The sequence below is a fragment of the Doryrhamphus excisus genome, chromosome 19, assembly GCF_030265055.1.
Source record: "Doryrhamphus excisus isolate RoL2022-K1 chromosome 19, RoL_Dexc_1.0, whole genome shotgun sequence".
Classification (NCBI taxonomy): Eukaryota; Metazoa; Chordata; class Actinopteri; order Syngnathiformes; family Syngnathidae; genus Doryrhamphus; species Doryrhamphus excisus.
The window spans coordinates 12915452-12932476 of NC_080484.1; the positions used below are offsets into that span (position 1 = coordinate 12915452).

The 17025-nt window shown below is 43.6% G+C and overlaps 2 protein-coding genes across 6 annotated transcripts in view; one reads left to right on the plus strand and one right to left on the minus strand.

Moving 5' to 3' along the window:
- The window catches only part of nkain2 (sodium/potassium transporting ATPase interacting 2), a 71633-nt gene that overhangs the window by 45493 nt on the left and 9115 nt on the right, over positions 1-17025 (minus strand). For 2 of the 5 annotated variants that reach the window (XR_009120229.1, XM_058057092.1), the window contains exons 1-2: positions 16496-16645; positions 15928-16165 (exon numbers count right to left, since the gene is read on the minus strand). Coding sequence is in view for 4 of the 5 variants with exons in the window: in XM_058057092.1 (XP_057913075.1) it covers positions 15928-15981 (54 nt within the window). In the remaining variant the exon portion in view is untranslated. Of the gene's footprint in view, positions 1-15927; positions 16166-16495; positions 16646-17025 lie in introns of those variants that run through there. The other 3 variants (XM_058057093.1, XM_058057094.1, XM_058057095.1) reach the window with 2 other exon arrangements.
- LOC131107248 (triadin-like) overlaps positions 7380-17025 on the plus strand; it is a 30331-nt gene continuing 20685 nt past the window's right edge. Inside the window, exon 1 of the mRNA XM_058057103.1 lies at positions 7380-7471. The gene's annotated coding sequence lies outside the window, so the exon portion shown is untranslated. The remainder of the gene's footprint in view (positions 7472-17025) is intronic.

Genomic DNA, 17025 nt, shown 5'->3' on the forward strand with positions numbered 1-17025 from the left:
AAGTGCACTTTGGAATGCCATACTGCCAAGAGTTTTTTTTTAAAGCGGTTCTTGTTGGGTGTTGGTAAAACACGGACTGAGTAATTCCGGTGGTAATTTGCAAAGCAATCCTTGCAAATCTTGAAATGGACCAATCAGAATCGTTTATTTAGACCGCGGTCCGTAATCCACAGTCCGCGTTTTACCCACGCCCGTTGTTCGCGATCAACCAATCAGCGATCGTTTGACTACGAAAACATCCGTCATGGCGGCGCTGCCAACATCGTCTAATTCTGAAGGAAACAGCAAAAAGTGATGAACCAGTGCCTCCTAAACAAGTATTTTATTAGCGGCAGCAAATCAAATGATGGCACAGGTGAGTGAATCACATTGCTGTGACAATTTGAAGTGGTCACAATGAAACACCACCCATTAGATCCAATACCAAGTGCTGATTTTGCACAAGCTACAAAACCTAGCGGTTTCATTTCTCTGTGTATTTTTCTCACCTTTGCTTCACAAATTATTGTTTGACCATTGAGCTTTTTTTCTGGATTAAAAACACTTTACTAGTACACAAATGTGTCTATTCAATAATGTTTCATTGTGGTGCACAACTTATAAATATCACTGCTTACTACGACTACCATGTGTAAAGTATTATTTATTTCATTATTTTATTTATTTGAGATTCTCATGTGATGCCACAAAAAATTACATGATATCATTATGGCAGTCTTTTCATTTTACATGGGGCAAGTTCGGGCAAGTAGTTCTCACCTTAAGGATTCCCTATGGGCAAGTCATTTTGGTTTTTAATGTAGAGCCCTGAAAACCCACTACTGAAACACCTCCAAAATCCTCCAACAGGTTTTAATGCTTTAATACCGATGCTGTGAGCATGTAGTACATTCATGCTAACTCGGTGTCACTGCGCCAGCAACAACAATAACAACAATGTCACTGTAGCTTGGTTCATATACAGGTCACAGAAGGCTTTACAAACAGAATAGGTACCTCTATGTTTATTCTTAACTGCCTCTTTTATGTGTTTCTATATCTTTAGAAGGCACAGAAAAGAGAAGGATGGTGGATGATGGGCAAAATGACCAAAAACGTATTTTTTCCTTTCACCGCAAACAGTGGAAGTAGAATAGTATTCCACACGGACTGGTCACTAGGTGTCAGTAATGTGACACTGATGAGACGGTAGCCATTGGGAAGTATGCTACTATGTGAGTCTTATTATGTCGGAGATATACTGGATAATACAAGTGTAAAGGGTTGTTGTGGAGCGTCTACAGGGATCTAATGATGTTCTAATAGACAGTATTAACATGGTCATAAACAGGTTTTGGACCCTCTTAAGTACGAACATGTTCAATTTCCTAATACTGAATCCTACTTGGGCGGCATGGCGGTCTAGTGGTTAGTGCGCAGACCTCACAGCTAGGAGACCAGGGTTCTATTCCACCCTCTGGCATCTCTGTGTGGAGTTTGCATGTTCTCCCTGTGAATGCGTCCAAAAACATGGTTAATTGGTGACTCCAAATTGTCCATAGGTATGAATGTGAGTGTGAATGGTTGTTTGTCTATATGTGCCCTGTGATTGGCTGGCGACCAGTCCAGGGTGTACCCCGCCTCTCGCCCGAAGACAGCTGGGAATGGGCTCCAGCACCCCCCCTTGTGAGGAAAAAGCAGTAGAAAATGAATGAATGAATGAATCCTACTTTTGTTGAAATTCACTTGTCACGGAGTGAGAAACCAATTAACCACGATAAACGAGGGACGACCATCCAGCCGGGTGACCGAACCCAACATGAAGCTACGGAAACACGTCTGTCTGACAGAGAAAAGCCTGTCCGAAAAACACATCCAGTAAAGTTTGCACTCATTTAAGGAAATGAAAGCCGCTATCCAGTCAGTTATTACCACTCAAAGAGGCATCACACAAAAGCACACAAACACAAGATAAAAGCTGTGTCTTACTGGAGCTGCGGTATAAATAAATACAAGAGATTGTTCCATGCGATTAGAGCGAGCGTAAGTGTAACATTTAACGTGTGTGTGAGACTGAGATAAGAGTGCAGCCTAACCAGAGGGCAGGTGTGTAACGTAATGACACAAAATCATTTCATACTGCAAAGGAGACGGAGGACGGAGGAGAGGTGAGTAGGCCACGAGGAGGAGGAGATGATGATTACAGGTGAAGATGAAAGCGTGTGACGTGTGTGTACAAGCTTCTTCTGCACTCCAACACACACTTCAAGCTCTACCAAATATAGACCCATGCTGCTTCAAGGTGTCCAAAAGTGAAACTAAAATCTTCTTTACAAGGAGAAGACGTTTGTACTATTCAACATGTCCGAAAAGGCGTAGGAGGAAGCAGAGCAATTACTGAGAGTTTGTTCGCTTCCGATGGGGAGAGTAAAGTGTGTCAAATAATAGACAGATCAAAATGGCAAACTCAATTACACTGGCGGCCAAAGGCCAAAGGTCGATCTGGACCCATCTCTCTTATTATTTATAGTCATCCGTCACATTATCATGGACCGGATTGAAATGGAGTATTACACCTCTAAGGTAGATCAGGGGTGCCCAAATTTAGCCTACATGCTAACCGCTCATCCACCATGCAGCACATTAACCGATGCATTCTATAAACTATGATTGTATACTGTTAATCGTGTGTATGCATTTTGTCATAAAAATCATCCACGTCCACCCGTGGAGTAAATCCAGCCTTCCAGTGGGTAATCGACACATTTCAGCGATAAATGAGGTAAGACTTGGAGGCAGCAAGTAGGCTGAGATTTACGCCGCAACCAAAGAATGCATTGTATGTCTCCGTGGCTCAACCCAAAGAAGATTACATGCTGGTGTGTACGCCCAAGTGGGGAAGATGCCGGAGACCGGCAAGAGTGAAAGAAATATTAAAGTAAGACGAGGATGATGTCGGGGCCGGGGAAGAAGGGGCACGCAGGAGAAATTGGATTTTTGTCCTTCATAAAAGTGTTTCCCCGAGGAAGACTTTCAGTTTATGATATGATAAAAGAGTAGCATGTTATTCTTTCGGACAATTCTCCTGTGTGTGTGAAAAGGAAACAAACTGGTATTTTTGGATCAGCTCTATAGAAACACTTCTAAGTCTTGTAATAAGTCCATCACAGCACTGAACAGGTAATATTGAGTGTTTACATGCATGCATTGATGCCAATAGTGGACTTTATTTGGAATACACCACACAAAGTTACAGTACGTTAAAACAACATCAAATGTTAACACACTCAGTGTTTACGGTCTGCTGTAACACGAGTCCAGCTGCAATCCTGTTCAAGTCTACTAAGTACTTATTTCTCTGTTTCGCTACTTTACATCCAAGCTAGCTTAGCATAGCTTCGCATGGCTTCTCCTCCATCTCTCTCATGTTCGGTGTGTGACGGAGGTGTGGACGCATTTGATGACTTTAGACTTGACTTTCAACGTATTCAACTAACGTGAGCTATGATGTAATTTCCATCAAGACATCTTTTCCTTTTCAAAAATTAAAAATGCATTCATTGTATTTGTTAAAGGTGGCATGGCGGTCTAGTGGTTAGTGCGCAGACCTCACAGCTAGGAGACCAGGGTTCAATTCCACCCTCGGGCATCTCTGTGTGGAGTTTGCATGTTCTCCCCGTGCATGCGTGGGTTTTCTCCGGGTACTCCGGTTTCCTCCCACATTCCAAAAACATGCTAGGTTAATTGGCGACTCCAAATTGTCCATAGGTATGAATGTGAGTGTGAATGGTTGTTTGTCTATATGGCGACCAGTCCAGGGTGTACCCCACCTCCCGCCCAAAGACAGCTGGGATAGGCTCCAGCACCCCCGCGACCCTCGTGAGGAAAAAGCGGTAGAAAATGAATGAATGAATGTATTTGTCAAATGGCATTTTCCATGGGAGACACTGAAAGGGGTAGTTTGTTTTGTTTTTTTTACATGAAGTTGTATGACAGCACCTTCAGCAGTGTATTGCACTTTGTCCCAGTTCTGGTGGGATTTGGCAGATGAGGAAGGTCGTTCCGGTTAGTTGGTGAAGCCGCTAAAGTAAAACGTTACGACTGGAGAGAGGCATTTTTGTGCTGCTATTGTACTACTCTTTTGAACGTCTTGCACGATAATCAAACTGTGATATTGCAAGGGATGATGTATATGGTTTATATTGTGCTACGCTAATAGAGTGGGTGGAAACAATACATCACATGGTTTTGAATGAAAGAAGAAAAGATAAAAGCGGTACTAAAGAGAGTCGTTCCGTTGTAGAAATAGGAAACGTGAAAGACTCTGTTCATTAAAACGCCCAACAAAGTTGATGTCAAACTTCATGTCGTGCTATGACAACGACCTGAAGCTTTCCTCCTGTTGCCCACGGCAACCACTCCCTCAACTTGCCGCTCGGCACCGAATGCAGCGGGTGGGAAAATCACTTTCTTTGCTGTGTAATCTCAAATTAATGGAATGATAAATTCTTCATTTGTTCAAGAAGCGCTTCCGCGCACACTTTTTCCCTCCTTGGTCACTGCATAAATCCATCCTCTGAGGGCCAAAGCCGTCTCAGACCAAGTGACGGCAAATCCTTAGCAGATACACTTCAAAAAAAAAAAAGGTCGGCCTTCATCCTGGCTGGCAAGTTTTTCACTCTGACTTCAGTCTTGGCATTTTCTTGCTGGCTGACTGCCGGCAGCCAATCACGTCAGAGTGGTTCAATATTGAAAGCGGTATGATGACATGGAGGATGACTCATCTACCTTTCATCAATCAACCACTATCAAGCTTATTTCCATTCAGCCCATGTTCAGGCTCCTACTCCGACACAGGAATCTTTCCTTAAAAGGAACATTTTCTTACCGAGTAGAAGTAAAACACAGCTTGGGACCCCAGAAAAAACATACTTTGCCAAGTCAATAAAATCCTGTCATCAACATCCCTTGTCTGCAACCATTTTTTCTCATTTTTGGTGCTCATAAACCGGGACGAGGCACTGATATTACCAAGAGACCATCATTCAAGGACACAACACTTATTTTGGGGGGGAATTTTGCTCATCATCACAACCCTGAACATGAACACACGTCCTTCTCTTTTCAGTGCATTCTAAAGATATAACAACAGAAAAACAAATGCACCTATTCCACCGATAAAGCCTTCTGGAAACTCCAAAAATGCTCCATTTAAAAAATGTGACTTGCATAACATTGCTAGAACTACACCACTGGTGTAGCACCATCACTAACGTATATACAATCATACTAAGAGGTGTTGTTGCCTCTCTGAATAATGTATAACAACAACTAAGCATTATTAAAAAGGAATCTGCAGCCGTACCTAATGGATAGGCCAGTGGGTGTGTATACAGTATATCAAACGGTTCTTCAGTCCCTCCCTCTGCTCCTTATCCCTGGCGAAGGGTCTCAACGGCAACGTTTAACACGCTTGGCTACCTTCACTGTACCTGCACGTTAACACACACACACACACAAGCACTCCCTACAGGTTGAAGCAAGAAAAAAAACACAGACATCATTTTCACAGGTCCCTGAGCAGCTGAAAGCAGCCTGGGAGAGACGTGAACAGAGCAGGAAAATAAGCAAGGATAAAACAGAGAGCTTTGAGATGGACTGAGAGAGAGACCCAACCATGATACAAAAAGTGAAACAAAGAGATTGAAGTACACAATGAAAGCACCTTTAGATCCATTGGTGTGAAAATGCCGCTTGTTAGAAGTATACTGTCAAATACAGGTCTTCAAGGTGGACCGGAGGGGGGGGTGCGCTGTTATCAAACCCCCTTACGTCGGACTGACTTGAGATTTCTCAACACAGCTCACACCCCCCCCCCACTGTAACTTTAAGTTGTTTGGCCAAATCATCACACAATTTGGTACACAAACACACACATGTTATCTGAGCAAGTATGGTTGGAAAAAATGGCCGTCGTCAAGCAAAAGGTCTTTGGTGGGGCATAGCAACAAACTGTCCACACTTACTGCACAAGGGAGCTCCATTAGTGGCAGGCTGATCCACCCGTAGTGGGTAAAGGAGAGATATTGCAAGTCTTTCCTTCCTGGAGCTGTCAGACTCTACAATAAAAACTCCTTATCTTATCTTATATCTGTATTATACTATAATATCTCAGCTTATCTTATATCTGTATTACACGTATGATAACATGGCTTCTGGAGCATTTTGACCACAACCCATAGGGGGTACCACAAATGTCATTTACAGTCCCCCCTTGTTTATCGCGGTTAATTGGTTCCAGACCCGACCATTATAAGTGAATTTCCGCCAAGTATGTAAGTATCAATATTTTCATAATTATAGCATAGAGAACCTGTTTAGAGGAGCACCTTTTTTAATTCAGCCATGGCATGTCGTCTCATAACATTAGTGATGCCTAGTAACGCCAATACTACACATAACTTGTCTTTCAATATTTTGTGACTTATAACCAGTGTTGGGCACGTTACTTTAAAAGTTATAGTTATAGTTACTAGTTACTTCTCCAAAAAAGTAAGTGAGTTACTAACTGAGTTACTCCACTACAAAAGTACTAGTTACCAGTAAAATTAACTATTGCATTACTCATCCCCCAAAGTATTTTTTCGGGGATATAATGTACATTCAATGTGTACATTTTTTACCTTTAAACTCAACAAGGTTAAAGTAGTGTCTGTACTTCCCTTTGGCAAATGCTGTCTTCTCACTAGAGTCCTCCTCACTCCCTATCTCTCGCTATGCTGCAGCTACGACCCAGCACTTTGGATGCTCTAAACACCCGCCCACCCAAGTTCTCTGATTGGCTGAAGATGCAATCTTACTAAACCTTAGCCAATCCTCATTGCTTATGTGGTTATCTCACCGACTTCCTTGTCACTCTGCAACACTCTCACAGCGCTGCAGATTAGTTATGAAGTCGGTGATATATTTTTTGGCTACGTGCAGTAACGGGGTGTCAACAAATGGTAACGGCATTATGCTGAGATTAAGAGTAATTAGTTAGATTACCCGTTACTGTAAAAAAAAAAAGGCATTATTCCCATCACTGCTTATAACAGGCCATAGTCAACCACAAAACAGCCATCATTTATTCATTATTTATTTAGAAAACCTCACTATTGTGAGGGTAGCGGTGTTCGAACGACGGGGACATCTCACGGGGCTTATTTTGGAAAACTCCCCTTTTTTGGACCTCCGGAATAAATGTCAATGACAATGCTTTTCTCTCCAGAGAGGACACAAGTCATCTCCGCATCACCAAATTATGCATAATGAGGCTGAAGGCCCGCGCTTTGTGTCGCCATCGATGGCTATTAGAAGCGAGGTGATGCTTTGATGTAATCAGATCAAACCCACCACAACAACACCACAACAACAACAACTACCACCACAATAGCAACAACCCGCATCAACACTTGTCGGAGAACAAAAGAGGCGCCTTTCACCTGGAGGGGTAAATAACAACACACCAGCGCTTTTAAGTTGTTTTCTATGAAAGTCTGTCCTGCAAGTCAGTCTGCCTTGTTTCTGAATTACTGAGGCAAGGCGTCTCTGTCCAGACAGATATTTTCTGCTTTGCTTGTGTTATCGCTCGCTCATATGCAGGACATGACCTTTGTTGCGTGTTGTGGCTTTGCCATTCCACCCACTCCTCTGCGATCCCCGCTGCTAAATGTTGATATGAAACCGGCAGTGCTTTTGAAAGACGGGGGTCACAGACTTGGGAATGTGATGCAGGGAGATTAAAATTGGCCATCAGCATGCTCGGAAGAGACCCAATGCTAGCGGCTGCAGCAGTGGTGGCCCTTGAATGCTGCTGATAACCACGCCAGTTAGGAGGACCAGAAACCTCAGTTTTTGGAAATATGGATTACGGGGATTCATTTCTATGATTAAAATAGTGTGCGGTTGCAAATCATCGCTGCCAGCGTCAGTGAGAAACGTAAATTAGTCAGCATCTCTATCTTAAACAAAAATATCTCTTTTCATGAAAACCAATTCCAAGGCATATATTCAGACGACAGCAGAGGGCTAAGAAAGGAGCCAAGGGGGACACCAAAATTTTTAGTTGATTATGGAAACTGCTTTCATAGCACTGCTGAGGTGCCCTTGAGCAAGGTAAAGTAAAAATCGTAATTTTTAAACCATATAATAAAACATGATAAAAGTGGAACATCCACCCCTTTTCTATGCTGGAGCCTATGCCAGCTGACTTTTGGAGAGTGTTGAAAAGCATCAAATTAAAAACACTAAATTAATACAGACCCACCCTGTGATTGGCTGGCGACCAGTCCAGGGTGTACCCCGCCTCTCGCCCGAAGACAGCTGGGAAGCTGGGATAGGCTCCAGCACCCCCTGCGACCCTCGTGAGGAAAAGCAGTAGAAAATGAATGAATGAATGAATGAATACAGACCCGCCATCCACCAGTAGCAGCCTCTGTTTTTTGTTTGTTTGTTTTTCAGAGAACCGCATGGAATTTTATGGAATCGTATCCAATTGTTCTGTTTTTAAAATACATCATTTTTTAATCACATGTGTCGTATCCTAATGCATATGGAATCATCTAGCACAAAGAGATATACATGTCACTTTAAGTCACTTTTGCATAACAAAGGCTTTGAATTCCTTATCCAGATGGGATACAAATGTGATACAGTACAAGGAGGCTAAAATACTTGGACTTTGTAAGTCCTGAGTATCGCGGGATCAATACGTGAAGACTCGCGTTCGCAAAGCGCCATCACCTCCTCGTGTTCAGTCGTGCACCTTGTCATGGGCAAGGATCCGTCAAGCGCTAGCGGTTTTCCACTAAGCCCTTGGACAGGTTCCAGCGTAGGATACACTTTGCAATGCGTTTATTTCCATTTCAACCTTTGGCCTTGATCCAAATCTTAATGTATTGACTGGAAGTAGTGAAGAATTACTGTCTGTTTGCGCTCCAGGCAGACTGGAGGTAAGTCAGACATTTATGAACAAGGTTGTTTCTGCCTGGTACGTAACACTGGGAAATACATTTTAATATTGAGAGATACATTTCAGCATATGCGCCATAAAACATGGACTACTTCAGGTAACATCTGTATTGTCGGGTGCCAAAACAAATACCCGCACCATAATTCATCCCATGTGGATTTACCATCAAAGATCAGTGCCAGGCAGTAAGCCGGACAGACGGGAATGAACTTTGTAATAACAGGAAAAGGAGAGGCTGATCTATTTGTCCAGCCTCCAATCGGACAGATCACAGCCGCCCGGTGCTTTGAAATGTACAGACCTGAAGTTGACTATAATTGTTTTGGGAGAGTAGAGTCCAGGGCGGACATGATGGATGCAGGAAAGTCTTTCCAATACAACCAGCGTGTGATTGTTGCTTGTTGTTTTCTTTCTCTGCAAGCATCTTCCACTAAGAGCTTGGAAAGGCTGTTAATAGTCTTACTGATCCCTTTGCACGAGTTACCAGCAGTTGGTGGTGCAGCGGAACACGCTGCTGCCAGCTTTCATTCCTGACTAGGGACCCAACACCCAGCCCCTGGAGATATCCAGGGACGGCCCCAGGCCAGAATAAGTCTGTTGCATCAGGAAGGTCAACCATTGTAAAAACTAAGCCAAAGTGACAACAAGTATTTTTGGATGTTGGTGAGGCTCACCAATATTTGCATATCCAGAAGTCCTGGACCAAGTTTTTTGGGTCAGATTCCTGATGGTCCATCCATTTCAAAGTTTTATGAGGTTTACTTAAGCAATTTTTTTTATCTACCGGCAGCTTGTAAGCCTGTTCCAGCTTTGCTGCTCCCATTTGCATTACACAGCGTCCATCATTGAAGGAAACCAACTACGATGGTATGGACATGAACTGAGGAGACAAGAGATACCACAAGAATGTATGACTGGGAGCCCCATAGGAAATGGCCTTTAAACAAACCAAGGAAACCCTAGCAGGACCAAATCAAAGACATCACCCAACGAGAAGACAGCAGCTCAACTGACAGATGTCAATGGAACAATCTGGTTAAGAGACTCATGACTGACAGGCCAGCTGGCCTAAAGGCGTCAGGGTGAGCAAGTCTCATTTGTTGGACTTAGTCAACTGCTCAGTCAACTAAACAACTCCTTTATGTGACATTGTGGTCGACCACTACAAGCTCATTAAGTGGAAGAAACCAAGGCCTCCAACTTTGACCTTCAAGACCCAAGTCCAAGTGGACCCAAACTGGAAAATTTTCGCTGAAGGCCTGAAATAATGAGATAATGGGACGTCTGAACCAACAACCCACAACAAAATCTCCCAGGTTGCTTCAGCCAAGAGCATGGAGGCATAAAGGAGGGCCAGATACACACACACACACACACACAAAGAGAGGACATTTATAAAAGCCTGGCTACCTGAGGGGAAGACAGACTGACAAATTGGACACTGTGAAAAAGAGCGCAGGACAGAAAATCTTTAGACCGTGAGCTGAGATTGTGTGTGGCTTTTTGTCGAAAAAGCTGCCTTGCACATAAAGCATTGCAAAGCCTTTTTCTTATCTCCCCGAGGCGTGCCAATAAGTACGACGGTCTGAAGATTATGTTTGTTACCAGAGTTGACTTTCAACTCAAACTCCTCTTAAAGTGTAATTCCCCTAAATTGATGAAAAGAACAGGAGATGGATGTGGCCTGTGGATCTTTGGATACATACACAGGAACCTATGCTTCCCTTGTATCCTCACTTAGTGGCCTTCCCGCCCACAGATTCAGGCTCCACTTCACCTGGCAGAAGCAGAGGTCGCCAAAAGAAATCAAAAACAGCTACACAGTTATCTGATCAAACTATGCAATCTACTGTCACTATTGAGAAGGTAAAACCTCAGAGGCGTTTGGGTAGGCCGTGTATAGTACTTCCTGACTGTGATACCAGTGGCCTCTAAGTTGATGAAATACTGCTTTTAGTTTGGCTGTGGATGTGTAGTTATAGATTATGAATTACTATTTATTATGTATCATTGCAGGGCGGCACGGCGGTCTAGTGGTTAGCGCGCAGACCTCACAGCTAGGAGACCAGGGTTCAATTCCACCCTCGGCCATCTCTGTGTGGAGTTTGCATGTTCTCCCCGTGCATGCGTGGGTTTTCTCCGGGTACTCCGGTTTCCTCCCACATTCCAAAAACATGCTAGGTTAATTGGCGACTCCAAATTGTGAGTGTGAATGGTTGTTTGTCTATATGTGCCCTGTGATTGGCTGGCGACCAGTCCAGGGTGTACCCCGCCTCTCGCCCGAAGACAGCTGGGATAGGCTCCAGCACCCCCCGCAACCCTCATGAGGAAAAAGCGGTAGAAAATGAATGTATGCACGACGAATTTGACATGATCTGTTCCCTATTCATTTCTTTATTCATATTCTACTTTCTTACTTTTCTCATCTCTCATTCCTTGCCTTGGATGTTTTATTTTGTGAATAACTGATTAAGTTCATTATGATATTTTTTGCAGAGCTGCCGGAAATGTGAATAAAATATCCACCTATCCATCCATCTATCTATCAACCCATCTATGCTATGCGACAGTGAGGAAACTGAAGTAGGGGACAAATTAGTTCTGCTGTAACTACACTGCATTATTGATAGGAACCAAGAATAAAAGGACAGCAAATAGAAAGGTCTAATCGGAGTCCAAAACACATGCAAAACCTGCACGGTACTCTATGCAATCAAGCACCAAATACAGCAACTTTTATTAGTCTTTCTGCAATACCGATTGGATGTGATGGTTCCTGAAATGCACGGCAATCACCCGGCACCTTTGTGTATTAGTGGCAGTGCCTCCAAGTGGTAAATAATTCATTTTGTCCCTCAGTGGTTGGAAATGTCACTGAAATGTACAGTCCCAGACACACAAACGCCGACTCTGTCGCATTCGAATCTGCAGACGATTGTTCTAATTGGCTCCATTGATTTTCCCCAGAAAACAACACCATGCATCTGCTGCTGTTCCTTTGCTACGCGCCATTTAGCGGCGCATGTCGGCATCTGTTGCACCATCAAAAAAAATTATATAAAAAAGGGGTTTGATCAAAATGAAAGAGACAATCCCCAAACTCGACAAAATAGCAACTGATTAGGGATGAAAGGGTTTACCGATGGTTATATTAGCATTTGAAAGCAGAATTACCATTGAAACCATCTGCCAACGGTGATACAGGCAAAAGCAAACATTTCAAAGACGGCCATATATTACTTTTGTCATTGCTTTTCACTGGTGACCAGTTCAGGATGTGGTCGACCGCCCCTGTGGCTCCTCCCTGCTCCCAGAGCAATAACGCTGGTAATCTATCTGAATACATAGAAATAGAAAAGAGAATCGGTTCCAGCACATAGTAGTTTGCAAGACTATTAAGTAAACCAAGTTTTCGTTGTGGTAGAAAGACATGTCCGCCTGAGTGACATAACCAAATGAAATCAACAATAACGACTCAGTTATCTGCTCAGAATGTATAATATTGGTCAACTAGGGGTGCACCATATGAGGGAATTACATTTAAAAAACATTGAAATAAAATAACATTAAAAATAGCTTGGATAACTGATTTTAAAACAACACCCCAATGAGGCCAGATTACCCATACTGTGCAGATGAGCATATCAGGCGCTCCTTTTTCCTTTTGTCTGTGATGTTAGCAGCCATAACTATCAAACTCTTCACTTTCTTTTCTTTCTGCTTTTTCCTGAGGAATAATTTTTTCCTGCCAGTTGTACCAAATGCACTGTGATAATGGGGAAAAAAACATGTTTGCCAGAAACCTCTGTGGTGTCACACTGGCTGCTCGGAACATGTATCCGAATACAGTACACCTTGCTGGGCCAGGCCAGGCGGCTCCTCCTGCTCTATACTCCGCTTCTCCTGATCTCCGTAGCGGCATACTGACTGTTCAGAGCAGGTGCCCCAATATAGTGCACCTTGCTGGGCCACAGCAGGTGGCTCCCCCCGCTCTATACTCTGGTTCTCCTTATAGTAGTGATGTAGTAGTAGTTATGTCATGATAGGTGATTAGGATCAATCAACAGGTACAGATAGTCAAATACAAAGTTACAAAGAGTCGTTTTTACCTCCAGGTGTGTACAAACTACAGTTAAACCTAAAGTTAACAAAGAAGATATAAAATTAGTATGTGGATAGGCTCAAACTGACAACATTTGGGCATGAATATTTGACAGGCTGATTTAGTGGAAAAAGGAGCTTTTCAGCTTCAAGGTATACGTTCATTGAATTCATTACTGGTCCATTACTTCAATTAGTTGACAGAGTATTGTAGTCCTTTTTGTGAAGACATACGTCTTACCAACAGGATTCTTCTGCTGACTCAAACGGTTTTGCCAGTGAACCGAGCTAACGGGCCATGGCCCTCAAACTGCGGCGCTCACAGCATGTGCCAGTGTTTTTAAAAACTTGCAGCTACCGCTAATGGACTTATCAGCGGGCTCAGCTATTACAACGGTTAACAGAGCAAAACATGTTGTTGTTGACGACTACGGCGCTGCATTAGTTCCAGCGCATTAGACACAAATAAGCGTGGTGTGCGCGCCCTCGCAGCTACTTCACCTACAGTAGTAGTACACAGCGTACACGCTTCCAGTGGCGGCTAGAAGCTGGTTGGGCATTTTGCTGCAAGACATGTTGATTTTTGAGGGAAAACAAGCCAAGCAGTGCTTCTGTTTCGCAGGACAATAGTGTAGACGGCTATTTAAGTGAATTGCTCCGGGTGGCCCACTTTTCAGAAGGCCTTGTATCACTGTTATTCTTATTTTGTATAAAATGGCGATGCAATCCTCTGTCACACCTGTACACTCAAAAGGATCTGCAGTCATATCGCGGTTAATTGGTTCCAGACCCACCAAAGTAAATTTGTAGGAGTCAATATTAATAAACAACACATTTTTGTAGTTAGAGCATAGTAAGTATTCTCTTTTCATTATGCAGGTTATGGGATCACCGTAACCAAAACAGACAGCCGTGAGCATAGCAAGCTACTGAGCTAACTAGTTAGTTTCTCCAATTTAAATATTCTAAACTTTTCGGGTCTCAAACTTACCACTTCCACAAGGAATGTGAGGAGAATGTCGACTGGGTTCAGCCAGCTCAGCAGCCGGTGTGAAAGGTAGTGTAATTACTGATGCCTAATGACCACAACACTACTTAGAACTTGGCTTTCTATATTTTTGGATTCATTTTTTTACTCATGAAAATTTGAACCGTGATATGTAATGAATTAATCTTGTATGTAGTTTTATATAACTGCATGGATGCAGTTCAACTTTGCATCGCTAATATCGTGTTGCTCTTCCCTGTATTGCCAAATACTGCACCTCTGCTGGTTGCAGTCAAGCACTGCACTCCATTTTGCCTCGACGGCTTCAGGTTGAGATTAATAGTTATGTCTTATGTCGTATCCTCAAGTGGCCACATTTAGCTTCATGTCCCTGCATTTGCACACATTTAAACGGCGCACAACATCACGCGTCTGCCTTCGGTTCCCACACTTTGTGCGGTTATCCCCTCCTTATATCAATAACGCTTGGAGAAACGGCGGATTACAACCTTTTTCTCCTCTGCCTCTGTTTGAGCTTGAGGGTTTTTTTCCCCCCACCGACTCGCCTTAAGCACATTAACTCGCAGACTTGCTAAAACTTCAAAAGCATCCTCAAACGCTTTCTGTGATGTGATGCTTCAAAACGGGCAATTTAGCACAGAGTGGAGCTTCTAAAAGAGGCTAGATTGTAAAAACACCCTAGCAACCGTTACTTCTTGACATTTTTTGGGCAAGGGGAGTAGTAATAAGCTAGCAGCTGAGGTTTCTACTTCCCTATGAGATCACTGGTGTTCTCAAACATCCTCTCATGTTTGCACACAAACTCACCTCCTCCCTGCCTGCCGTCTTTCCTGGCACCGCCGCCGACACAGATGGTGACGGGAGAGACGTAACACAAACATGGAATGGCAGCAGTTGGCTTCCATGACTGAACATGGCGTCTAATCGTCATCGCTTGTGAATATCATGTATCTTGCTCCGTCGAGGCAAATATTACCTATCCATAATAGCTACCTTATTGATCTATAATATCACAGCTCCACATGTTCGTTCACACGCCAAATAAAATATATGCCACCTCTGTGAACCAGTTCTGATTGTTCTCGTTTCCCAGTCCATTCATAATAGTGCCCTGCTGTTTTGAAGAACCTGGAGCCAAAAACTTCAAACATCATCATCAGTGCTGCTGTTTTTTAGGCCCTACAGCAAAAATACTAGTCAAAAATCTTCTATAAGAACCTACCACCAAAAACAATAGTCAAATATCATCTATTTGACAGGAGCACTGTGCTGTTTTTGAGGACCTACTACCAAAAACACTTGTTCAAGTTTCTCTATGTGACAGGGCTGCTGTGCTGTTTTTGAGGACCTGTTGCAAACACATTAGTCAAAGATCCTCTATATGACAGGAGTGCTCTACTGTTTTTAAGGAACTACTGCAGTCAATACTCCTCTATATGACAATACTGCTATGCTGTTTTTAACAACCTGATGACAAAAATGCTACACAAAGATCCTAAACAACATAATGCTGTTTTTGAAGTGTTCTTAAGAACCGCCTGCCAAAAACACTGGAGGAAGATGGTCTTTCTGACAGGATGGCTCCCCTCCTTTTGATAACCTCCTGCACAAAATGCTAGTCGAAGATCCTCTCAATAACAAGTGCACTCTGCTGTTTTTAGGAGCAGTCACATATCCATCCATCCATCCACGCTGTGACAAATCACACAAGGTCAAAGCGTGTTGACAAGATTTTTTTTTTTTTATGTCTCTCATGTCTTGGCATTGATCTGTCCATCCAGCCCCCCACCCCCTTAGAGGGATCAATAGTAATCATAACACTTACCAGCTGCATGCCACAGATGAAGGCCAAGGTGCACCTGCCACTGCAGCACCCCATGTCGTCCTCCGCCCCGTCTCCAGACGTCCCCGGTTCTCCAAAATCACAGTCTCCCAATCCAATTCCTTCCTTTCCGCAGGGCTGTCTTGAGCGTTTGGCTGCTCAGGTAAGAGGTGTTCACCTCCGGGCCTGGGGGAGTGGATGCTGGCCCCCGTAGCTCAGGCTGAGACGTGGTTCTAGGTAACTAACGGACATTCACGGGGTGGGGGGGTGAGGAGGGACAGCAGTAAAAGACGGTCGGTTACCTCGGCTTATCACGTGGCGATGTATTTTTTATTGTTTCATAGTCATAGGAACGGTGCAAATGCGTAGCAAGCAAAAAATAAAAGTAAGAGACTGTAAAGTTAGGTATCTGAAAAACTGCTCAATTATTGATTAGACACTAACTGATTCTGGTCGTTCTCTTATTTATCAGTCCAGTTGATATGATAATGATAATAATATTGTTATTGAGATTGAAATCCACGGCTAATTTGTCTAAATGTGGACATAACCCGGGAAAGTGTCCTCTCACAGGAAGTCACGGACGCCAGGCGACAACATCCTCCAAGACGACGACCGGAGTGAAAGTGTCAGCGGTCCCTTCACGTCCTCTTCCCCCGACTGATGCTGCTCCTCAGCGGGCTCATGTCGCTCTCGGCTCCGCCGCCGCTTCGGGTAACACAGCAGACCTCCGGACCGTTCAATATCAAAGACACGTTTGGTGGCCAAAAAGGACGCGGTGACGCTCCATTGCTGACATTTAAGAAGATGAGGAATATGTCGAAGTTGTGGGCTCGTCTTGACAGAGTGAACCGGACTGACAATGGAGACGGAGTGAACCGACTCAGACAATAGGGACAGAGATGGACCGACCCTGCGAGAAGAGACAGCCGCGTTGGGGAGCGTCTCTCGGCCGCCAAACGTCAAGTTCATTATGTAACCACGTGGCAGTTCCGAGAGACCCTTTCAAAATAAGACGTAGACACACGCTTCGCCCTGTATAAGGTCGATGTAACTTCCGGTTTTATTTTATACTAATGTAGAGCACATTTAACTAAATTC